Source organism: Plectrocnemia conspersa, unplaced genomic scaffold (assembly GCF_051122295.1).
Source record: "Plectrocnemia conspersa isolate PC_06_02 unplaced genomic scaffold, ASM5112229v1 ptg000009l, whole genome shotgun sequence".
Taxonomy (NCBI): domain Eukaryota; kingdom Metazoa; phylum Arthropoda; class Insecta; order Trichoptera; family Polycentropodidae; genus Plectrocnemia; species Plectrocnemia conspersa.
The window spans coordinates 11,154,363-11,180,778 of record NW_028277173.1 but is presented as its reverse complement, the minus strand read 5'-3'; the positions used below and the strand labels follow the sequence as shown (position 1 = coordinate 11,180,778).

Here is a 26,416-nt window from a genome sequence, read left to right as displayed (position 1 = left end):
CGAACACGATCTAACGTTTCCAATTTTATCTTTCAGACGATTTAGTTTAATTGAATCCAAAGAGACAGAAGTCTTGCGTGATCTCGAAATAGCACTGAGGCTAACGGACGAACCGGTGTCGACGGCTTCGTCCACCGCCTCGAGCACCACAACGACCGGCGCTTGCGCGACGCTCGTGGACGGAGACGCGTCTCTGCGGCCGATCGTGGCGCAGCCCGAGTCGCAGGTCCGCCTTCCGACAGCAGCCGCGCCGGCGCCGGCCTAGTGGCCGGCCGCCCTGTTGGCCGCGTTCGCCCTCGGCGGTGGCCTTCTCGGCGTCTGTTGCCTGCCTTATCACGACTTCTGAATGTCTATTCAACGCTTATCTGTGTGTGAACCCCGCTCATTACTTAAACCTCTGATCTTACGCAACTTTCGTGTCCGATTGTGATATAAAAATTGTTCTCGTCGTACGACAAATTTTTGGAATCGTTAGTGTTAATTAATTTTGTGTATTTATTATTGTATGATTTCAAAAATTTGTTAGTTTACTGAATCGCGTTCACACACAGTGAGTTTAACGTTTACTTTTAATGAACCTCATTTCTGAAATGAGTTAGTGTGATATATTGATTTATTAAATGAGAACCTTCCAAGGTTTATTATATATATACATATATATAATTACTAAAAAATTATCTATATTTTGATTGAACATAAATATTTGCCTATGGAGATATAAAAAAGATTGAAATGTTACGGTTATGATAAAAAGTCTAAAATCTATATAAGTTGAATATGTATAGTTGTAAATATTTAGAGATTGGAGTAATTAATTTAAAAATGATAAAGTAGACAGTTGGCCAGTTGGCTGCGAGTAGTAGGACGGACCTCGGTCCTGCCTAGCAGAGCTTAGTGCCTCGGCTGCGGCGAGCGAGTCTCCGATGAGGTCGAGTATCTCATTGAAGTTTCGAATCCGCGGCGCAACACGCGACAGTCAATAATTAATCGATGAGCAGTCATACGTTTTTAAAAAGTTGTTAATTTATGTATCGAATCCGTCTTGAAATTACTGAACTTCTAAAGTTTATTCCATTAGTGGTCGTATAATATATGAAACGGTATGTTTATTTAGATTTTTTCAAAGAAATCTATTCGTAATTGCGTCAAATCTTAGGACCGTTTGAATGCTAGGATGTTTTATTAACTTATATTGTATATATGTAGTCGAATTTGTCCATTGCGAATCTTTATCGATTCTCTATGGATAAATTTGACTTTAAATAAACAATGTGAACCTAGTCGCTTGTACTTAAATTAAACTATTAACAACCACGATAGGATGATTATCTGTATTAGATTTTTCACTTCTTAAAAAATCGTTTAGTGTATAATGCACAATTTATTTATTGATCCAGGTGAAGAATAAGTTGTTTTTTTTAGAACCGAAACTATTATTTTTTAAATTATTGACGAGTTACTAATATCTCCATAGTGATTAGATGAATCTATTTTTCGCTATTTTGTATATCGATTTAATTCTGTTAACTGGATGTAAGCATACGACTATATTTATATGTATATTTAAAAAAATGGGTAAAAACATTATTTTATGTTGTAATTTTGTGATCTTGCGTATTGCTCGTTTAATCTGCGTTAAGATACGTCAACTATATTATGATCTCCTTTCAAAGTGATAGTTTTTGTGAACATGATTCTTCACTTCATTTATCCGATATTATTTGTCGTAATCAGCTTATTTCAATATTATTTATGATAAAATGTCGAGTTTTTTTTGTAAATTGCAATTTAGTTGTTCCTTATAGTATGAAAAAATCTTAATTTGTATAAAGTACACGTATTAGTAGTCACTATAAAAGTTCCGTATAGAACGAGTGATTTTTTTGTAAATATTATTTTTTAAGTTATTTTTTAGACTCAATACTGATATAGTGCAGTGTGTTGAAAGTTTGAGATCAATTTTTTTTAACTACTTATACCAAATGATCGCAGTGGACGCGATTGACGTTTTATTTTGCAATCATGATCGTGATCGCCACTGTTTTTTAATTGTAAATTGAGGTTGTGTTTGTAATTTTGATTTAATTATTATTTGCTTCTCTGTCCTATTGATGTTATTATGATTATTGAAGTTGACAATAAAGTAAAAAAAGAAACGTTAGGCAAAACTACATGATAGAAACGCATCTCATCGGGTTTAGATCCTTGTCGACCATTCGCGATTATATAACTTGTCGGTGGCAGCCTCATTGTCGTATTAAAAAAGTGTTAGTTTTTATATAAAAAAATCTGATTTAATAAGTGTTTTATTTGAAAATTTCCTTCATTTTGGATACAGTCGTCGCATTGTCGCGAATCAATAACGCGTACTTGATCCTATCACCTTGAATGTTTTATTTTTGCGCTTACGTTAATGTTAAACCGTCGAGTAGCCGTCTGCCGATACAAAATTTTATCGACCTTGGAAATGATTATAAAGCTATTTCAATAGCACCTTATTTATCATTTAATAGTGATGCATTAATCGATCACGAGTTACCTGCTGTTGTTTTGTGGTTTGTTTCGTTAATATTTTTTTTAATTAAAATAAATTGTCCCATCGATTTGTATCTATCACACGCGTGTGTATCTTTATCGTACTTTAGTTGTGTTATGTTTTATTTTTGTTGTGCATGTAACTTTAATGCACATTTACCAATTTCACCCGCATGTTTAATAAGTATATACTGAATCCAAATTTGTAAGGAAAAATTATTGAGGGTAGTGTATGCCGCACTGCTCAAAATGACGTGTAAATATATTAATAGGATTTAAAGAAAACGATATAATGTAATAGCTGTAGGTGGCACTTGATAAAATAACGTAAAAACATTTTATTTTTTGTGGGGTTACCTTTTAATTACCGATGAATCTTTGGCTTTAAAAAATTAAAAAGAAAAAAATTTACAAGGCCACCTACATTTGCACTGTTATATATTTGTTTGTAGTTGTCAATAACCTCTGTAAAAGGTACGAAAGTTTTATATATTTTTTTACATAGCTGATATATATATTATAAAAGAAAATATTTTAAAGTCACATCTATATTGTCATAAATAAATATCAATTATATACAATATATATAGAAGTGTATTATTTTTATTTTTGAAATTTCAACTTTCTTTATATAAAGCCTTTTGAAGAATTAGCCTTATGCATATATATATTTTTCTAGATTATTGAATATTTGCATGAACGTTTGTGATTATTTATTAATTTTCTCGAAGAATTATATATGATATACCTGTCGATTTCATTTTTTAACATGTTAATGTAAAAGTCCATTTGTTTTTATTTGTAAATGTATATGGGGATATATTTTTGTAATGTACAATAAGCGTATCGGAAGAAAAGATTATTTATGTATTTTACAGAGGTTACTGACAAGCTATGGATGCTGTTATTTTAGTGATCCGTTTGAGATCTGTATATCAAATCCTATTATGTATTATTGCCACCAGCAAGCAGTCAGCATTATTACCTTGCGTATCATTATCCAGAGGTGACACTAACTGCTCAAGCTATGCAAAAAAAAAACATTTTGTAGCCGAATCTGTTCTGTATAAATAAAACTTAATAAGATGTTGTGGAATGTTTTATTGTTGTGTATTAATTAATCCCACTATCCGAGTAAAAAATATGTACAAGTCCAACCGATTGTAATGAAATATTTTATTAAATTCAAGAGTTCATTTCAAAGCATGTTACGACACAATCGAAATGTGTTCAGTACAACATTAAATACACATTAAAAAATAGAAGCATATCATCGCCGGTTTTGCAATATATGCTTCTTACGAAAAGATATAAAAGTTAAGCACATCGACACTTAGGCAGATTTAAATTAAAACTGGATTTTTATATTTGACATATAGATTGCAAAACAAAGACAAAATATTTTTTAACAATCAAGAAGTGTATACATTTTTATACAAACGTAATACGTTTAGATTTTATTTATATAATACATTTATAATTAATAATACTTATTTGAGTTTAACAGTTGTATATGACATATAATTATTAATTAATATATACAGATGAATTAAATATTAAATGTATTCATCAGATATGTGACATATAAAGATACAATAATATACCAACACATCCTTAAATTTAAAAAAAATAATGCATGTCTTAATAACAAATAAAAGTTTATAATACAATAACTATATACAGTATCATGAATTGTGGCGTACGCTTGCTGAAACTTCGTTCGGAAACATTTCTATGTCTTCACGTCCGAGGAGAAAGGATAGAAAATATATGAGGTGAAAGGTATGATGAATAAAAATAAAAAAAATAATTAGAAAATTATATTCAACTTTAAATTATATACAAAAAATTATAAATTATCACCACAAAACCATTATGTACGAGAAAAATATAATTTTAATAAAATGCATTTTCATTCTCAAAATCATATCAGATTTGTTATAACAAAATACTAGAATTAGTTAAGTAAATATAAAAATACGTACTTAGAACACAATTAATTATTTTGAGCACATTAAGCCCTTTTCGTTATTAAAAAAAAATACCAATTTGATGGTCAACTAGTGTCAGTCGGCTCTTCATTATATTCAATAAATAGTACAATTAAAATTTAAGGCTGTCGTTAATCTCACGCGATACCAGTCGCAGATTTCACATTCATCACATGGTAATAATTGAAGACGCGATTTCGTCAAAACGATAATAATAATAATAGCACGACTTATCTTAAGTATTAAGCTCATGACAAAAATCACGAAATAAACCTACTAGTAAAGAAGCAGCCGCTTAAAAATATGACTTTTATCAAGAAGAAAAAATATTAAAATTATTATATGTTGCCATTAATTATACTTTTTGGTGTTTTTGCTAACATACTCGACAGATATCCTTCGTTCAATTTAAAGAATACATATATATTTTTTTTAAATTTTGATGAACAAATAATGTCATGATTTCACACAATCCGATCGACGATTATTTGTGATAATATTTCATTATATATAAATAATATTATGTTAAAGAGTATTGTGTAATATTATTATTGTAATAATGCATAGTTAAGAGTACCCGCCCGAGGTTTAAATTAATACAACTCACATTGTGTTAAAAAACATGTATTAATCAAAAAATTCACTGCCAGGTATTGACTAGTTTGGCTTTCATATACTACCGGTATAATTGTTCTTTATTTACATACATAAAACTAAATATATAAGTGAAAATATAAAAGTAAGGCACGAATGCTGCTATAAAAAAATGTAAATATCTTCATTTTTTCACAATAAATAATGATTAGAAATAACTAAATAAAAATTGAAAAATAAATAAAGAAGACATTCACATTTTTTTAAACAATATTTGTGCCTCATCTGTACGTATTAAAAATAAAATGCATGGCCATTTTATCGATTAATAACTATAAAAAAGTTTGTACTAAATACTCAATATGTTAAATCATAGTTCGATTGTCTGCGATTTCCTTATTGAATGAAATAAAATAAATATAATATATGTATAATTCCAATGATGTGAGAAAGATCGATTAAGAAGCCACAATGTCTTTAAATAAACGTAATTTTCAAACAAATAAACAAACATAACAATCATTTTGATTTTTGGAATGTTTCATATTTACAAATCTTAATTCATATCATGAAATGAAACAAATAGCAATATAATGATAATAAGCGATCGTGAACGCTAATGTCAAACCATATCTCCCTCAGGGCGGGTATCTTTGTCTCATACGTATTTCCACCTGTCGGCTCCTTCGGTCTGTTCGGAGTGATAGACTTTCATCCAGTCGGTGTTCTTCGGTTGGGCCAATCCACATATCGACATGCCAATGAAATCGGCGCAATTGTTCAAAAAGCCTCGCGTAAATGGAGAACGCCCTCCTGCAGATTGGAAATGTTTATAACGGCCTTTATTCATACGCTCGTTTGTCGTCATGCCCAAATACAGCACCTGAAAGAAGTTTCGGTCAACATCCACTTTGTAGAACGTGTTTATATTTTTAATAATCACCTGATAAGCTTGACACGTTGTCAAAAGAGACACCCAAACGAGATGCAGTCCAGCATTGGCAGCCACCCAAGCGACCCATGCATTACAATGACCGATGTCGGTGAGCGTGGTTATGAAGTCACTATCTTTAGACTCCGGCAGACATCTGGTGCCCCAAAATTTAGCCGAACCGAACAAAAGCCAACAGCACATCATGATGAGGCAAAGTAAGAATCCCATGAAGTGTTTATGATTTTTAGCACCTATAATGTAAAAATAAAATAAAATACAATATTTATATAAAAAAATACAATTTAACTTAAGTTGTTTTAAATTGACAATTTCTCTATTATTCTCTCCTTTTTTGTTTCTAGTCTTCTATGGCTTTGTCTATGTTATTATTAGATTTTAATGATAGTGAAATATATTGAGCAATTCTTTTCATAACACAAAAATCAGATCTATAATCTAGCGATGGAGCAGTTTCCTCGAGTATTAAACTAATTTACAAATATTTTATAGTACGCTCAGGTAGACGGAATCACAAATTAAGTGGATACTTATGTCCCACTCTAATATAAAAAAATAATTGTAAAACTTAATATTTACCTATACAATTTCCAACCCAAGGACAGTGATGGTCGAACTTAGCCACGCATCTGTTGCAAACTGAACAATGCTTAGATCTGATCGGCCGCTTCACAAGACAAGACGAACAAAAGAAAGCGGGTTGAAACGGGGACAGCTTGAACGCCATATCGACCATATTCTTGATCCTGTCCTCTTCCGTCGCCACAATCACGCCGGGGTCGCCTTTCCAAGCTTTTAAAAAGCAATACCACAGTGCTCCAGAGCACAGCAGAAAGGCCATAGTGGTAGTGGCGTCCACTACCGGCATGATGAATATGAACCATGTTATGTAAAACCACAGCTTCGTCGCTAAATATATACTAAGAGGAAAGACGTTCTTGAGCTCTCCGTAAAACAGCAAACTGCCCATCGTGTGAACGACGACATACAGACAGGTGAGCAGGAACATTTTGATCAAAGCTAACGTGTTAGCTTCGAATATTTGACCAACGAGATAGAACGCCACAAAAGGCGTCGACAGCATGGCCCACCATCGAAATCGCTAAAAATCAACACAGCAATCGTTTAATATTTATATTATAATTATAGTTTCAAAATTAAAGATAAAACCTTACTCTATCGTGGATGAGCTTTCTAAAAATGTTGACTTTGCTACGTGCAAAAACGTGCTCTTTGACGATGTCGGCTACTTCGGCGCTGATCCACAGAGCTCCTAATTGAGACTGCAACATGGTCAATGGAGTGTCGCCTCGTAGATTTGGAACGTCCAAACTTGCCTTTCCCTGCGTATCATTATTTAAATTAATATGAGGCAAATAAATTGGTCATAAAAAAAGCAACAAATTAAATAGTCAGAATTTAAAGCAATTTTGGTTCAGGATAAAAATTAAATTTCTGTCCGAATTTTTTAACAACCTGCTCATAATTATATTATTTAGGGTCAGAATACAAATCAAATGGTTAGAATAAAAATATAGGACGATCATATGAACTAAAAAAAAATTATATTTATAAATACATATAAATTATTTATTTTAAAAATATCTTGCTCGCGCCAAAACTATTGGACAGGTTAGGCAGAACATTGAACACCCCAATACAAATCTCAACGAATCTATTAAATTGTATGTAGGAGGCGAATGTATTCAGTGCGACGAATGAAGCAGGAATAACGACAGAGCGGCGGTGGAGAGCATGCTTGACTTGTTGGCCCTAAAACACCTTGATAATGATCATGTATTATGCTGACCATCTATCAATCTAAAACTGACCTTGAGATTAATGTATAGATCATTTAATATAAATACTGGCTATACTTTATAAATACTGACCAATGAACTGAATAAATACTGACCGAATAAAATGATTCTGACCATCTGTCAAAATAATTCTACCATTTAATTTAAATTTTAACCAGTAGTATTTAAATTCTAACCATTTAATATAAATTCTGACCTTTAATATAAATTCTAACCCATGTAATATAAATTCTGACCACAACAATATTAAAATTCTGGACCTAAAAATATTCTCTTTGAATCGTCAAAGTTGAAAAAATGTCCGACAAACTTAGGTAAGAACAGAAAATTGAGTACAATAAAAATAATAATAACTAAATAAAACCGAAAAATTTAAAGTATTATATCGCTAGTCATCTTTAAAATAGCAATCTTATGTACAATATATGCACAATACGTAGAAGAAAAGTCTCAATAACCTGTCTATAATTCGCAAACTTACTCAAACCATGCACAAGGAAAGATTTTGTTATTTATTTATATTAAATCTTCTGTTGTAACCTGACAGGCGTAAGCCCAATGCGTTACAACAGGGTAAATCTGTACCAACTGAGTCAGAAATAATGAACAAGTACGTATTAACTAGGGGTCACAAATTGGGATCCCGACTCTCGAAAATACTAGGACACCAGACTAAAACGAATGGTTCAAAATACCAGGATTTACAGTATTTCTATTATAATTACATTATTATATTTTTTGCCTGATAAGGCTTTCTTTATCAAGATCTTAAAAAATTTAAATATAACAATAATAAATTTTAGTTATAACATTTTGCGAATATAGAAATTCTTCATCCGTATTTTGATAATTAAATCCCTCAAGTTTAAAACACAGAAAAATGTTGTTACTTCTATTTTGTAATAAAAAATATGAATAATTAACTTCATAATTGGTATTCTTTTTGAGATATAATACCCGAACTAATTGGGACATTCAGGCTGAATGTTCCAATTAGTTCGGAAACCTTGAAAAAGATAAACCTAAATATGAAACTATCAGAAACAAAGACAACAGTTTGGTATTATTTTTTGAAAGCTACGGACAATCTCTCAGCCAAATGTATTAGCTGTAACAAGATACTTAAAACATTGGGAGGCACAACTTCAGGCTTTCATACTTATTTAAAGGCTGCATTGCACTTCCTTGAAATATATCGCCCTTTCTGGTACTGCAAGAGCATTGATTTGGACGGTATCTTGTTCTAAAACTTCCGCCGATACAGAAGATGAAACGACAAAAATAAAAGCAAATTAACAGTTTCTCGTATAACAGCTTTAGATGGTCTTCCGTTCAGTTCGTTACTTCTAATGACCAAAGGCGAATGACGAGACAATGTGGTTACAAATTGCCTACAATTTCTAATTCAATTAAAGACATTTTGATAAAGAACAGTAAAACTGTTAAAACCATTTTGATTAATAAACTGCGTAAGCTGAAAGTGATAAGCTTTCTGACACTGGATGAATGGACGAGTTTGGGAAATTGTCGGTTTATGAATGTAATATTAATCAATGAATTTGTCAATCTTGGCCTAATGAGAGTTATTGACAGCAGGCAGTGGATAGGCCAGAACATGTTTACTATCCGCTTTTGAACTGGCATTGAAAAATGACATGGTCTGTTTAAGTACAAACGGTGCCAGTGTGATGAGGCACTGCTTTATAAAAAAAATAAAAAAATAGATATTGTTTATAAAAAAAATAAAACTCCCCAACCTCAACAACATGAACCCGAAGAAGACAACGATTCTGATGAGTCTAACCGTGATAATGATAATGACAACTGTGCTTTTCATGTTACAGTTGAGATCAATCAAAGCGTGAAAAATTGCAAAAAAAATCAATTGAACTTAATTTGATTTTAGATTGCAGCTTGTTCTGTAATATTATTTTTCCATTTATCAAATAAGTTGTCATTTATATATTATATATAAGAAGAGTAGTAGTTTAACGATAACACCTGCACAACGAGGGTGGTTATGGCGGGCATGTTGCGGGCAAGTATGGCCCAATGCAGCGCCGTGTTGCCGTGCGACGAGTCGACGAGGCCGGCGGAGGCGCCGAGCGTGAGCAGCAGTCTGGCAGGATCGACGGCGGACACCTTCCAGCAAGCCCACATGAGGGCGGTCATGCCGCCCCTGTCGGGCATGTCTACGTCGACGCCCTGCGTGACGAGGAAGGCGACGACGGGCGTGTGGCCGAACTGGGCGGCCAGGTGAATGCAGGCGCAGCCCTCGGCGTCGAGGCGGGACGGGTCGGCGCCGGCGGCCAGCAGCAGGAGGGTGGCGCCGAGGTGGCCCTGGCGAGTGGCCCAGTGCAAGGGCGTGGCGCCCAACTCTCCGCCCACCGCGTCCACCTTGGCGCCCTTCTCCAGGAAGTATTTCACGATGGCCTTGCGGTTGTTGATGGCGGCCCAGTGAAGCAGCGTCACCGTCTCGGCGTCCGGCTGGTTCACGTCCCAGCCGGCCTCCACCAGCTCCTTGACCCTCGCGACGGCGCCGTACTGCGTCGCCTTAACGATGTCGAAGCCGCTGTAGTCGAGGTCGGCGGGCGGCGCCTGGGGCTCGCGCTCCGCCCCCGCGCCCGCGCCCCCACCGTCGGCCGCGTCCTGCGCGGACTCGCCGCACGCGCCCCCGTACATCGCGGCGCTTACGATCGGTCGACCATGCCTAACGCGGCTGCTCGGTTTGACAGCTGCGCAGGTGCGCCAACTTAATCCCTCTTTGTCTCTCCCAATTCACAATTCACAATTCACAATTCACTTTCTTCTAACTACGTATACTTTCATGGCATAAAATCGATACGAACTTTGACAAAATTTTGAACAATATATATATAGAGCAAACAACACATCGAATTTATTACAATGACGTATAAATGACAAAAGTTTATTATTGAAAATTAGGCATGCTATGAAACGCTATTTGATAAATAAAGCGGTGGACAACACCTAATCACTCGGCTGGATTAATTAGGAGCGAATATCGTCTGGATAGCAAAACTTCGCTAAAAAATAATTAATATTTTTTATTATTAAAATCTCGGGATTAATCGCAATGATAAAACTATTTTGACAGTGATACTCTGACATGGTGACACTAACGAAGTGAAGTAAATCGCAGTTGTGAAGTTGGAGAACGTATTACGTGCTTCAGTGTAGCACGAGATTTAAATAATATCAATACTTGCGATTCTCTAAAAAAATATTAGTACTAGTATGTAGATATTTATCATACTAATATTCATATATTCAACATAAAAACAGTATATTTTACATAAATATAGAACATATTTTGGCGACAGGAAGTGACAGGTGGCAATAAAACACAGATATAGTAATATTTTATTGACAAGTAGTTTAGTTTACATGATTTATATAATATGAATGTATAGTGAACGAGGCAGCAGGTCGGACTCGCAACCGACCATTGCGAGTTCGCCAAAATTTGCCAAGAGAATATATCTACGTCACGTCAGTGTTACAGAGTACCTCCAAGTTTTGGCCATAATAAAATCTAAATAAATAAATTAATAAATATATATGTATTCCAATTGTCTCTATGTTCAACTGTCATGTGTTCAGTTGTCTAGTTACCCCACTGTATATTAAACATAATAATGGCAACAAATTAAATAATCAGAATTTATCTCTTAACCAGTTATAAAATTCTGACGCAAAAAATACGAGGCCAGAATAATTTTGCGTTTACATATACATATATGTATTTATATTTAAAAAAAAAACTATATTGATATTTAAGTGAATGCTAACAAATAATATTAATATGTTAAAAATTGCTAATTTAAAAAGATTTTTAACAAATTTTTGCGAATGACTTTTTTTCGGTCAGCGACAAAAATTGGTACCAGTTTTGAACATATTTTTTGGTATTGACGTTTTTAAATCGTAAGTCATATTGCGTTTCATGCAAAATATGGAAATATGCATTGCAATCAAATATTTGAAATTAATAAGTTCTTTTGACATCTTCCGTAAATATTTGTCTATCAAGGGTAACTGTCAAATATATTTTCGCAGTGGTAACATTTGCATTTCGCGCCATCGACCTCATCGGTCCGTATTTTCGTCTCGGTGCTAAATAAAACGTCAAGATGTACAACAAATCAGATAAGAGAAAACCCAATTTCAAAGGTCCACCTGGAAAGAAGTTCCGGTAAGCAAATATTCAGTCAAATTTTGCGCTGCATGCGCTGCGCCAAATGCTATTCGTTTTAATGGAAATTTTAATTTCTTTTCGTAAAAATTTCAGCGCCGACGATGACGATGAAGAATCTCCTTGCTTCGAGCAACTTCTCAGCACTATGGACGGTCCAGATTTCAACGCAGAAACCCAAGAAGTCGTCATGGGCGATGTGAGTCCATACTTGAGTTACATCCGTTCGAATACAGTACGTTTAAATATGTCGTTTGATATTCCAGGGACCTGAGAATCGAAGCACAAACTCGAGATGGTCTCGTCCTTCACCCCCGCAGTTGAATCCTTCCAAGGATAATTTGGTGTTTCAGCAAATCGATATTGATCATTACATCGGCGACATTTTGGAAGGAATGCCAGGCTCCCAAGTACGAATGTCAGGTATTTATTTACTCGCATACTATGCGTTGACTGATTGTTTCTATTTTGTTTCCAGAAAGGTAAGGCGCCGATAATGCGAATGTTCGGAGTCACCGCGGAAGGAAACTCAGTTTGTTGTCACGTTCATGGATTTACTCCTTATTTCTATGTAACGATACCGGATAATTTTAAACAGGAACATTGCAGTACCTTAAAGGTTTGATTACTACATGTTTATTTCTATTTTTAAAGTATTAACCCTTTGCCACTTCGCCACAATCATTTAGAAAAACATAAATCTCATATTTTTATGTTATTTTAGTCATTTTTTTGTAATCAGGGTCTTGATTTTTGGGGCAGGATTTGGCCAGAAAAATGTATTTAAAAATTCATTTAATGAAAAAAGCTGAAATGATTCTAAACCAGAAGTTAGGTTATCCCTCAAAGAAAATCTAAAAATAAAACAGTCTCGAATCTATCCTGAAAATAATTTTAAAATATGTCATTTAATGAAATTTCATAATTGAAATGTGTTAATAAAATAATTAATTATTAAAACATACCAATACACAAAAAAATTAATAATAAATAAATCAAAACAATAAAACGCTGAAAATCACTGTTTCTTTTCCTTAATTTACTATAAATGCAATATAAAATAATTATGGAAAAATATGTAACATTAACTCACTCCCAGGTATATACTAACAAATTAACAAACGTTTATAAATATACTTTATTCATAAAGTTAAGATTTTTAAATTATTTTCTTTGTATGAAATACAAAACTATTCAAATTGTGAGTAATGAAAAAAATTGTTTTTCTTGATGATTTTTTAATATTGCACAAATTATAATTTGTCTCAATAAGCTATTTATGTAATAGAGAACTTAGTGAAAATGAGGCATGTATGTTTTCGTGATAAAAACAATAGAGCTTTGATGTCTTTATTTTTTTATTTGTGTATTTATTGAGCTTTTATATTTAGAACCTCAAAAAGGACCGCATTCATTCACTACATCTTAAGCAATATATTTCAATAACATATTATATATAAATAAAAATTATAAATTTTAGACTAAGCTCAATAAAGCCATCTCAGACGATCTCCGTTCCAATAAAGAAAATATTCAAGAATTTGTCTTAGAAGTTACAATCTGGAAGGCGAAGTCTCTCATGCATTACTTGGGAGACGAGGAAAGCAGATACGCTTGTATAAAAGTGGCTCTTCCTCGATTAATAGCTGCTGGAAAAAGACTGATTTCTAAATCGCCAGAAGAATTTCTACTCACTGATCCATATATTTATGAAGGAAATATTGATTTTGATATTAGGTATTGTTTTAATATTAGTGTCCTTCAATTAGTTAACTTCAACGGTTAATCATATTATTAAAATTACAGATTTATGGTTGACACAAAAGTCGTCGGATGCAGTTGGATAGAATTAACGCCAGGCAAATGGCGAATTAGAAACAAAAACTATCCGCACCCCGTTTCTCGGTGTCAAATCGAAGTTGACGTCGCTTGGAACGCCTTTACGGCTCATCAACCTGAAGGAGAATGGGCGAAGGTTGCACCGTTTCGTATATTGAGTTTTGATATTGAATGCAGCGGCAGAAAAGGTTAGTTAATCGATATTTTATAAATCAATATTGTATTATTTTTAAACGAATCAAACGACGATCTTAGGAGTATTTCCTGAACCGCAACACGATCCTGTGATTCAGATTGCTAACATGGTTATTCGACAAGGAGATAACGAACCTTTCTTAAGAAACGTGTTTACTTTAAATACTTGCGCGCCGATCGTCGGCTCGCAAGTTTTATGTTCTGAAACTGAAAAGGTCGGTATTAAAAATATTGTTTATGTACCATGTATTTAAACGTATTATTATGTATATCGTTTATTTAGGAAATGCTCTCAAAATGGAGCGATTTCGTACGTGAACTAGATCCAGATATAATAACAGGATATAACATCAACAATTTCGACTGTCCATATCTAATCAATAGAGCTAATCATTTAAAAGTAAAAAACTTCGATTTCTTGGGACGAATTAAAGATATACGGTATTTTTATAAACGTGTGATTTAATTATTGGTAATTTTATGAATACTGACTGATATATTTTGTAGATCGGTTATTAAAGATACAGTATTGCAATCCAAGCAAATGGGAAGACGTGAGAATAAAAGTGTAAATTTTGAAGGTCGAGTTCCGTTCGATCTCCTTCTGGTTCTCGTGAGAGATTATAAGTTGCGTTCATATTCTCTGAACGCTGTCAGTTATCATTTCTTGAAAGAACAGAAGGAAGACGTTCATCACAGTATTATATCAGATCTGCAAAACGAAAACGAACAGACGAGAAGGAGGTTTGTATTGCATACTTAGTTACTTTTGTGAGAGATGAACGTTTAAAATTTAATCAATTATTATTATTACTCTCCTAATAGTCTCAGAATTTTTGTTTAATAAAAACTTTTTTCTATTTCAGATTAGCGATGTACTGTTTAAAAGATGCTTATTTACCTATACGTCTCCTAAATAAACTAATGTGCATCATCAACTACATGGAAATGGCTCGTGTCACAGGAGTTCCTCTATTGTGCCTTTTGACTCGCGGTCAACAAATTAAAGTTGTAAGTCAGTTGCTGCGAAAGGCCGCCGAAGTCGGATACCTGATGCCTACTCATCAAACAACAGGCAGCGACGATCAATTCGAAGGAGCAACTGTCATAGAACCTAAAAAAGGATATTATGCAGATCCGATAACTACGTTGGATTTCGCATCTCTATATCCCAGCATCATGATGGCTCATAATTTATGTTATACGACCCTGTTGCAGAATAACATGAAAGATAAATTAGGATTGACCGACGATCAAGTAATTCGCACTCCGACTAATAATCTCTTCGTTAAATCTTCGGTTCGTAAAGGTTTGCTGCCGGAGATTCTCGAGTCTTTGCTGAGCGCTAGGAAGAAAGCTAAGGCTGATTTAAAAGACGAGAAGGATCCGTTTAAACGTTCGGTTTTGGACGGTAGACAGTTGGCTTTGAAAATAAGCGCTAATTCTGTGTACGGATTTACGGGGGCGCAAGTCGGAAAGCTTCCCTGTTTGGCGATATCTTCGGTGATTATTCATACGAGGGGAGGTCGAATACTTTTTGATTTTTAATAGAAATGATCATATCCTATAAATAATATATACGTATGTTAAATTAAAGGGTTGATAAATGTTAAAAAAAATTCTGTACAATTGTGTTGTATTGTTGTTGTGTAGTTGTGTGACATAAAATGATTCCTTAACACATTACAGTCCATTCACGCGTTTTCGCGTAATAGCGAAACTTTTAGATATAACATCATATGAAGTAAATTTAATGGAAAACCATGTAATGGTATTTTTATTTATATTTAAGTATTAGTAATTTTTACATTTGATGTTAACCTATGCATGTGTCAAATAATGAAACTAGCTTTACTAAATGTATCTTATTTGGATGAAAATTAAATAATTGACAATTGAAATTACAACTAGTTGTGTCACGGAAACAAAATCCATAAAGTAATCAAGCACTGCGTTTGATTGGTTATTTGTTCGAGGTTAGTATAACTTTTCTTGGAACATCTGCTTTTGAAGTAACACATAAATTTAAAATGATTTGTTGAAAAGAAAATGTATGATTTGTTTGATGTTAAAGAAAAAAGTAACAAACCATGAACACATGAATATATCTAATTTTGAAAATAGAGGTCACATGTGTAGAAACACTCTTGATAATATATACTTATGTATGTATGTTATTCTGACATGACTCTCGAAATAGCATTTCTGAAAATTATTTTTATGTGGAAGTAATGTCAAAAGTCTATAAAACATTCAGAAATTCAGACAAAAATCACATTATCACTGAAGGACAGAGTTGAGTCAAAATATATTATATTAAAATCTTACAAAAAATTTCTATTAAATATCAAAAAATTTTGATCCTTCATAGAATTGTTATATTTTTGTTCTAAGAAGAATAGTTAATGCTTGATTTTCTTTAGAGTGTCACTGCTTATGGACGATCTATGATAGAGCAAACGAAACAGGAAGTTGAACAGAGATACACAGTAGATAATGGATATGAAGAAAATGCTTGCGTAATATACGGCGACACTGATTCCGTCATGGTGAATTTTGGTGTCAAATCTTTAGAGAGAAGCATGGAATTGGGTCGCGATGCTGCGACTTACGTATCCTCAAAATTTGTTAAGCCTATCAAATTGGAATTCGAGAAAGTTTACTTTCCTTATTTGCTGATCAATAAAAAACGATATGCGGGTAAGTTTATATTGTTTTGTATTATAAGTCTATATTTTACATTTAATGATGCATTTTAAGGTTTATACTACACGAGACCTGATAAATATGATAAAATGGACTGTAAGGGTATTGAGACGGTTCGCAGGGATAACTCTCCTCTAGTTTCGAACATGATGAGCACTTGTCTGCAGAAGGTTTTGATCGATAGAGATCCAAAGGGAGCTGTCGAGTACGCTAAGCAGATTATATCGGATCTTTTATGCAATCGCGTTGACATATCGCAATTGGTCATCACCAAAGAGTTGACTAAGAGCGATTACTCTGCCAAGCAAGCTCACGTCGAGTTGGCAAACAAAATGAAGAAGAGAGACCCGGGAACAGCTCCAAAATTGGGTGACAGGGTGCCGTATGTTCTTTGCGCTGCTGCCAAAAACACTCCCGCTTACGCCAAAGCCGAGGTAAGTGAAGGAAAATTATTGTATGTAATATATATGCAAGTATTTTTATTATTATTTTTTTAGGATCCTATCTACGTGTTGGAGAATAATATTCCTATAGATTTTAATTATTATCTTGATAATCAACTATCTAAACCACTACTGAGATTGTTTGAGCCTATCTATGGAGCTAAAGCGGAGTCAATGCTATTAAGTAAGTCAGCCTTTGGCAAAAACAATTAATCATGGGAGAATAATAGCCATTCCTTCTGTTCCCATTTTAATGCCATGCGCCACATATGGGGCTTAGTCGCTACGAGACCGCAATGCCAAGAGCCACATACGGGGAATTTACAGAATCTGTTACTTACACTACGAAATAATATCAAGACTATTTAGGTCTATAGAGTCATCTATGGAGAAACTTTTAAAAATTTTACCGCTGTCTTAAAAATGGCTTAAATGAAAGTTCTTTTTTCCAATGTTGCCAGGGTTGCCACTAGCCTCTTTCGCCTTTGTAATATATTAAACGTAATATTTGATAACAAATGATAATTGGTGTAAAACTTGATTAAAACTTAATTTATTTTGTTTCGCAAAGCCTTAACTATTTTTGTTTCTCAAAGGTTAAAACGTAGTTATTTTGGGGTGTCCCTTCTTTTCGCGCCTTTGTAATATGATACTTATCATTCAAATTACACGCAAAAAATACTTTATTGTTTTTGTATTGCTGGTTTATATTTTATAAAAAGTATGTATTTTTTACTTTGTATAAAAATGCTAGTTTGCTAATGAAGTAAAATTTAATTCAATATTATTTTGTTGTGCAAACTTAGCTCTTCGATTCGTAACAGCTGCAATTGGTGTCCAAATGCACCGGAAATTGTACACGGTGGCTCTTTTTGGATTATGAGAGTCCTTGACAAGTCAACACTTAAAATTTATATATTTTTTTAAATCTAAAAATAGCTGACATTAGGGTCCTGTAGTACTAAAAATATCATGGCATGTAAATGGTTAAATAATTTATGACATAAATAGTTACCCACCACATATTGTTAAAGTGCGAAATGGAATTCAAAAAATACCAGCTGCAATCAAAGGGTTAAATTGGGTGTCGTAGGCTAATGTCTGGAGTGTTACATCGGTTGTATCTCGTCATATCGCTATAACTACGAAATTCAGCAGGTCAGTCAATAGGCGAGGAATTACTTCACTTGACGACTGACAATTCATATATCTTCCACTGCGCCTTCAAGTGATGTTCTTGATCTTCCGTTCTTTCTATATATGAGCTCCCCTGAACCTTTATGCTTATTTTTAGTTCCAGTGATGCTTCTTATATTCGACTCTTTTTATCCAATTTAAACCTTTGACTAATTTTGACAGTATTTTTTATAATTAATTACATTAAAGAGGTATATATGGTAAAAAATAAATTACGTTAAGATAGCTGCGAATCATCCGTACTATATATAGTACAGTAGACTCATGCACACTCAAAAGGCAAAGTATGACATTTAAGTTTCACTTTTTTTTTTATTATTATATTACAATTTCATACATCTTCCACGATTTGTTATTTAACATTAGTTTTTAGTATGACAGTCCAAAAAAACACTTAACATGTGTACAACATTGCATTTTACGCATCTGGCAGGGCACTGTTTATAGCAAAGCCCACATCTTGTTCGGTTACAAGATGTGGGCTTTGCTATAAACAGTGCCCTGCTATAAAGGCTATACATCCTATAACCAAATGAACGTTACCATCATATCTTGCCTCAGTTGTCAGTTAAAATAATCTGCTTGATCCTGGCTTATGGCGAAGCTTATTTGTTTCTATTATATAATAGCTGTTGCAATACATCTCCTGAAAGTCAACAGATCTATTGTTCCACCATTATCTCCGATAAGCAACCAAGCATTTTGAACTACCATATCAGTTCATATGCATATACCACTTCTTCTCATGGATACTAATTATATACGAAGATATGTTCTGGTCTGATCAACCACCCCTCTTATATTTTGATTGTATTGATTGATCAGTTGTGATTGTGAAACACTGTTTTTTTTTCAGTTGTTGCAAGTACCGTTTTATTGACTGGGTTTACTCCAATGGTATTTAAACAAACTGACAACTTACTGTTATCATGCTACTTACATATTATTACGTCATCACTGTCACACTAGTCGTAGAACCCTTTCCTTTTCACCATTTTATTGTCAAGTAAGGGACATTTTCCAGATTGATTTTCTCAGTTCCAGTGACTCGTATAGTTCATTTACTCGTAAAAAATTTGGCTATGAACAAGTGGTAATTTTCTCCCATTGCAAGTTCAAAAAGTTAGTCAGTATAGGTTAGAAAACAATGGCATATAAGACTCCAAAAATGTTGCCGATATAATGTTTGTAAGTGGGCGAACTTTTGAAAAATTTAGATTATCAGTACAATGGAAGCTTAAAAATATCTAGCGATCAAATTATTTCTAGAATCCGGTGAGTTTTCTACGAATTTTGCCAACTTGGGTCCTTAGGCCGGTTTCACACGTGCCGGGTGCATTTGCCCGGCACCGGGCCGGCGCCGTGTAGTGGGGATGGTGTTGTATGGGCTAGTACTATCATTTCAGACGTGCCGGACAAATCTACCCGGCGCCGGCTCGGTGCTGACTGCCGGGTTGTCGCCGGCCGCGCTCACTAAACTGTCCGGCGCCGGGTACCGAATTGAGTGTGGTGGGGGTAAAACTCAAACATGAACCGGGCCGTTGACAGTGATTGTGGTATCTTGTAATAAAATATAATATATATTCCTCGTGTTTAGGCAATAGCGGAAGAAATAGACCTCGAAATTTTAATTATATTAATGTAATCTCTTTTAATTATCTTAGTAGAATACATACAAAAATAAAAAATAACGCGAAATGTGTGGAAGGACTTATGTGAAGCCGTTAATCCTAAATTACTGGTACCAGTTGACGGGGTATAGGTCGGGTTGGGAAGAAACCGGCCAGAAACCGGCCAGAGACCGGCTACGTGTGAAAGCTTTGTAAACGGCGCCGGCCCGGTGCCGGACAAATCCACCCGGCACGTGTGAAACCGGCCTTAGGGTCTAAATTGGTTATAAGCAAATAATGCAAATCATTTTGATAACTTCTTTAATGCATTTTTGGAAAACAATGGTTATTGTTGGCAACGTGTGGTCACTTGTGGCAATTATCTTGGTAATTCCTTAAAATGTAATGATATAATCTCTATTTACAAAGGGTTGTTTACGAATCTTTTAAACACTTAGCACCTAACATGTTTCGTATTTCTTCATAGGAATTGATTAATTGCGTCCGGTGCATTAATTCATGGAATTTTAGACTTTTTCTTGTTCTATTATTTTTTTATTTAGATTTGTATTTTATCGGAAATATTGGCACTTATTTATCTTAATGTTGGTTATTTATTTATGCGAAGTTTTGTAATTTATATACTTACAATTATAACTCTTACGCCTCATAATTTCATTATTATAATCTGTAATACAAGATCCAGATTCTATGTCATGACATTGAACTGCAAAAGTTTAATCTTTATCTTTAGATATTATAAACAGCGTTACGAGTATGAGTTCTGATTATTTTTTAAATCATATGATATAAAACGATGAATTTTATTACAAATTTTCTATATCTTAAAAACGAGACCCTATGGAAAAATTAACGAGTTTCAAAATCAGCATGTAATTTAACATATATTTTTGTAGTACAATTGTTATTATTTTAGAGGTAGAGGTAAATTTTTTTTAAATATAAATTTAGTAACACATTGCTCGAGCTACTAAGGAAGCATTTTAGTTACAATTTTTTTTGATTATTGACCTCCATTTTAACGCCTTTAGATTAATGAATATTTTGTTTTTAATTACCTCATTTATAATTGATTGTTATTATTATTAGAGGGTGACCACGTCCGTTCAAAAGCCGTAGTGAGCTCCAGAGTCGGCGCTTTGGTAAATTTCACACAAAAGAGAGAAACGTGCATTGGATGCAAAGCTGTGCTACCCGGTACGGCTAAGAATGCTCTATGTTATCATTGCATGAGTAAAGAGCCGCAAGTTTTTGGGAACGAAATACTGAAACTGAGGACACTTGAGAATAAATTTTCTAGGTTGTGGACGGAATGCCAGAGGTGTCAAGGAAGTTTGCATGAAGTAGTTCTATGCACAAGGTAAATATACATTAATTATATTGATTTTTTATTGTTATTATTATAATAATGCATTTCTTTCAGTCGTGATTGTCCCATATTTTACATGCGTAAAAAAGTCGGGATTGAGCTGGACACTCAACAAAAAAGAATTGAGAGGTTCGGAGATCCTACTTGGTAGTTAAAAAGTATTGTCTTATTTTAATGATTATTATGATCTGTTTAAATTTAATTTCAGTGCTAATAAATATATTTTTATAAATCCAATGTATTTTCTTATTTAATACACCTTTTATAGATAAGTGGAAATTATGAAAAGTGACAGAGTTGTTAAGTAATCAATATTTTATTTGACAAGCAAATAATGTAAATAAATATAAATACACATCACATATCATTTTCTTATTTTAATTTAATACAAACTGATAGTTAAGCAGTATTTTTTACAAACTATTCCTTTAAATTAAAAACTAATAATCATACCGTAGTGTAATATACTTTTAAAATATTTTAATTTACGTTCATAACTATAATTGAAACTCGCATACATTAACTAAATAATCGAAAATTAAAGACAAGGGGTTGATATCGAATAACGAAATTAAACTACAACTTCGCAAATGATAAAATCTTTTTGTTATAAATAATTATTTGCATGAAAAGTAAAATTTGGCTCATACAATCATAATGGCCTCTTATTGGCTAAATAATCCGATCAATTCAATTCATATGTATAGTTTTATATAATGACTCCTAAAATACATGTATATGTACACATAATAATTACTTGGAAAAGCCTAAATCATTTATTTATTAGTATATAATTTTTCAACGTATCGTAACGAAAGAGAATTAACACAATATAAATATACGATATGTGAATTGCGTACATAATATTTTATGAGTTACATAGATACACACATTGAATGCAAATGTATGAAACAAAGTTAAGAAGGTATTATTTATTCACACACATGTAAAAAGTATATAAAATAAAACCTGATCTTGATAAGAGGCAAGTACACATACTTATGTTTATAGTTTTACTTTCGACGGCGAACCATATCTCGCACATAAATAACCTGACTATTGTGAAGTGCAAATTTCCACGTTTGAGTACGAGCAAAGGTCGAGCGTCGAAATTAGACTGTTTGAAAATATACTTTCGATAGTACAAATATATGTATCGTGTATTGTATATAAATAGACGGCCTACTTAATTAAAAATTATATAACTTATTAAAAGGCTTTGTGTGTTAGATTTGGTTGTGTTATTTCTTCGCCTGCAAAGCATTGGAAAGCCAATCCATCGCTTGGTCGAGGCCTTCTCCTTTCGTGGCGGATGTTTTGAATATTTGGAATGTTCTATCTTTTAACGCGTCCAGTCCTAAGGCTTGATGGACCTCGGCTACCGTAAGGCATCCCGCCATGTCTTGTTTGTTAGCTAATACTACCAAAATCGCTCCACCTAATTCTTCTTCCTGTTCAACGAAAACAATTGAAATAATGCGTAAGATAATGTTAAATATTAAATACTCACTCTTAACATATGAAGCAGCTCATCTTTCGAAATTCCTATTCGATCCCTATCAGCTGAATCGACTACGTAAATAATAGCATCTGTATTACCATAGTAGCACCTCCAGTAGGGTCTAAAAAAATATTAATTTTATCATCTTATATGTACTTTTATATACATTCACTAACATATTTTGAGAACATTACATGAACATGTTATTTGAAATTAAGATTATAAATAAAAAACGATTTAATTGCGTAACTTCTGTATACATACAATTTAATTTAACAAGGGTACAGTATCTTAAGAGTCTGATACTTCTTTATATCAGACATTAAAACATTTAGTTCGAAGTTTGGAGTAGATTTACGATTGGTAGATTCTTGTCTGGGAGTAATTCATCGCCAATTGACTGCAAGAGCCAGCTGACATCTGGCCTTTCTTTAACCTGAAAAACTGCACAGTTCGGAGGTCCTTCAAATGCCGTAGCAGGAGTAATTTCACTTTTTAAAGTTTGCGCGAGTCGAAATAGGCTGTTGAAAATCGTTTACCTTTCAGCATTAGAAATTATCATTGATTGTCGTTTACTACTAAATCTTATTGACAGAGGGAGCGCTCATTTGGCCTAGGTGAAAATGAACTGAATCGAGATTTCCAATAGAGACCTCGGGATTACATCAGTTAAATTATATTTTCGCTAGTAGAAATATATTTCTACTGGTGAAAATGTTTTCCGATATGATTTTACTAAAATGACATTTTAAAAAAATATTTTTGGGATAGATTTGAGACTATTTTTTCTAGATTTTATTTTAGGAATAAGCACATAAAACTGAATGTATTTTTTTGCTGCATTAAATTCAGTTGTCAAATTACCGATAATACAATTTATATAGTAGTTTTTAAACGTTCAAAAAGCAATAAAGTCAACAATAATTTGCAAACAAATTTTAACACAAATGGAGCCGCTGCAAAGAACTATAATCTGTCCCTTTGAATAATAATGTTTATTGTGAAAGTACCAACTAGAAAGTGGGTGCTTTTGAAGACAATGTTCCGCTCCTTTTTCATTCTTGTATAATATGTATAAAAAAGGGCAAAGGAACTTATACATCCCAAACAACTGTAGTTTAGTTCAAATTCATTATTTGAGGTCAGTTTTTACTTTTTTTATAAATATATTCTTGCTATGATTTTTTCCATACTCGTACATATTTAATATCCTCACTAATCCGTAAAAGTAGATATTCAACTGCAAAATTCTCAGAACAAAATCTCAGAAATATATTTAATGGCATCTCTGTCCTTTGCTTTACATATGTTTTAAGCTGCTATTATCGCATTATGACCGATTTGAAACTTATAAAGCACTATTGGAGAAAATTGGGGTTAACGCATTGTGCCGTCGACGACATAGTGGGAATGAATAAATATGTGGAATATGTTTACCTTATACTAGTCTGCCCTCCCAAGTCCCACACTTGAAATTTTAAATTTTTGTACTGCACTTGCTCGACGTTGAAACCGATGGTCGGTATGGTGGTTACGACTTCGCCAACCTGCAGTCTGTACAGAATGGTAGTTTTGCCGGCGCCGTCCAAGCCTAGGATCAGGATGCGCATCTCCCTCGCGCCCAACAGGCTTCGGAAATAGCTAAAAAGCCCCCCTGAAACGGCGTAAGGTATGAGTATAACCTAATATCGATTCGTCGCCGAAGGGGCGGAGAGATCGCCAACGTCGCCCCGAAGCTTACCCATCGCTCGAAACGTCTCAGTTCGCTGACATAAAAATAATAAAACGTTCCGCCGAACGAAAGTAAACAGAGAGCATTAAGGTTCGCGGTGTCTACGACAGCGAGCCATGGCCGGCTGGAAACTTAGAATGTGACGTATAGTCGCCAAATATACGATCGTGCGCTGTACGGTCACAGTCTAAACGGCGGTTTGACGTGTAGCGCAGGCTAGGCAACTCACCGATGCGAGGCGATCTTAAGCGATTGTTTATCGACCAATTGCGCCAAAAGTGCAATTTGCAGATTTAAACACGATTTCACTATGGCTTGAATACATAATATTAACATCGTTGTATCCCTCTTTATTTATTACAATTATAATTTAATTTCATATATATTAAAATTTCTATCGATAACTTCAGATTAGATTTCCTAATACTTGCATTACTGTGTTAAAAAATCTGTTGGTTAGTTATTCCAGTTAAAAATGTGTGTTTCAAATTAAAATAATGCAAAATTTACTAGGTTAATTTTTATAATAAGTTATAAAAACTTTTTATCTATTAATCTCATGGATAAATATTTAGGTAATTAATTTATGCCGGGGTTCGATCACTATGCCATTAAGCACGATGCAACAATAAAATTATATTAAAACATTTTTTTCATAATAAAGATTCATCGCATTGTCGCTAGATGGTATATATTATAGTTTAAATGATCCAATTATTTTCATTATTTAAAATTTAAATATTAATATACGTGCATACAAATCAGTATTCTTATTCATTCTACCAAGCCCGACGAGAGGGGGAGACCAGCCAATGTAAATAATTGAGGCCTGAATAATTTCTTATATAGTGGAAAAATTGCAAAATTTTTATTCGCAATTCGTGCGATTGATCAATATATTTTTAATTTTCATATGAATAAAATAAATATTTCCTGAATCTGAGTTTCTTTATCTATTAGTTTATGACTGTTTGGCGGATGGATTTTGACGGGTGGCAATTATCATAAGGATAGATCAAAACATATACTAAGCGGTCAACGGTCAATATATCAACCGGCAGATATTTTCTAAGTTCTAAAACTGAATAGCTTAACATTTAATTCTAAATTAATTAGTTTGTCCTGTATTGGGTATCTGGAAAGTTCACCGACTGCAATTCAACGGGCGGAAAGTTCACTGACTGGTAAATTCGTCGAATGGAAAATTCACCAACCCCGTAATTCGTCGAACGGAAAATTCATAGATTTTACAATTGATCGCCAATGATTTATTTATTAAAAAGTAATTATTTAAACTTTAATTTAATTTATCATGTTATATTGAAAATGAATGCAATGTATTTCATTATTATATAGGATATCTTTTTTTTAACTCCATGCATTCCATATATTAAATAATAACAATAAATAATATGGTTATACAGTAATATACATATATTATAAGCTATTTTGTATTTTATATGTAAATAGATTCGTTTTTTTATATATTAATTTAATATGTTTTATTTTGAATTATTTTGTTTATATTTATTCTTATATTTACATACATATTTATTTGTTTATTAAATTGTACTGTGATTTAATTTAATTTTTATTTATTATAATATCGTCGGTGATACTGCATAACTGTTGAACTACTGTTTGCAATACCGCGGAACTACAATTGACAACTTTACAGGAGGTAAGAAAAACTCC

General features: G+C 33.4%; 4 protein-coding genes across 14 annotated transcripts in view; 2 read left to right on the top strand and 2 right to left on the bottom strand.

Annotated features, from left to right (window-relative positions):
* Mob2 (MOB kinase activator 2) overlaps window positions 1-3,625 on the top strand; it is a 192,325-nt gene extending 188,700 nt beyond the window's left edge. For all 11 annotated transcript variants that reach the window (XM_088191720.1, XM_088191721.1, XM_088191724.1 and 8 more), the window contains one exon: window positions 37-3,625. In XM_088191720.1, coding sequence (XP_088047846.1) covers window positions 37-265 — 229 coding nt within the window. In that variant the 3' untranslated portion in view covers window positions 266-3,625. The remainder of the gene's footprint in view (window positions 1-36) is intronic.
* Window positions 1,574-10,642, bottom strand: Hip14 (palmitoyltransferase Hip14). Its single transcript, XM_088191719.1, has 5 exons — window positions 9,894-10,642; window positions 7,248-7,415; window positions 6,652-7,174; window positions 6,064-6,305; window positions 1,574-6,003 (listed from the first exon to the last, which is right to left on the bottom strand). Exons 1-5 carry the CDS (start codon window positions 10,572-10,574, stop codon window positions 5,779-5,781), a joined length of 1,839 nt encoding a protein of 612 aa, XP_088047845.1. The 5' UTR covers window positions 10,575-10,642; the 3' UTR covers window positions 1,574-5,778.
* Window positions 10,643-11,949: 1,307 nt separating this feature from the next.
* Window positions 11,950-21,725, top strand: PolD1 (DNA polymerase delta 1, catalytic subunit). The gene is made up of 15 exons (XM_088191716.1): window positions 11,950-12,108; window positions 12,205-12,307; window positions 12,375-12,518; window positions 12,587-12,727; window positions 13,589-13,845; window positions 13,915-14,135; window positions 14,203-14,357; window positions 14,426-14,583; window positions 14,650-14,886; window positions 15,009-15,645; window positions 16,566-16,842; window positions 16,903-17,282; window positions 17,346-17,475; window positions 21,209-21,479; window positions 21,543-21,725. Exons 1-15 carry the CDS (start codon window positions 12,047-12,049, stop codon window positions 21,637-21,639), a joined length of 3,270 nt encoding a protein of 1,089 aa, XP_088047842.1. The 5' UTR covers window positions 11,950-12,046; the 3' UTR covers window positions 21,640-21,725.
* Window positions 21,726-21,785: 60 nt separating this feature from the next.
* On the bottom strand, window positions 21,786-24,862 carry Arl1 (ADP ribosylation factor-like 1). Its single transcript, XM_088191718.1, has 4 exons — window positions 24,731-24,862; window positions 24,427-24,643; window positions 22,999-23,110; window positions 21,786-22,939 (listed from the first exon to the last, which is right to left on the bottom strand). The coding sequence occupies exons 1-4, from the start codon at window positions 24,732-24,734 to the stop codon at window positions 22,730-22,732; spliced, it is 543 nt and encodes a 180-aa protein (XP_088047844.1). The 5' UTR covers window positions 24,735-24,862; the 3' UTR covers window positions 21,786-22,729.
* Window positions 24,863-26,416: the final 1,554 nt, after the last annotated feature.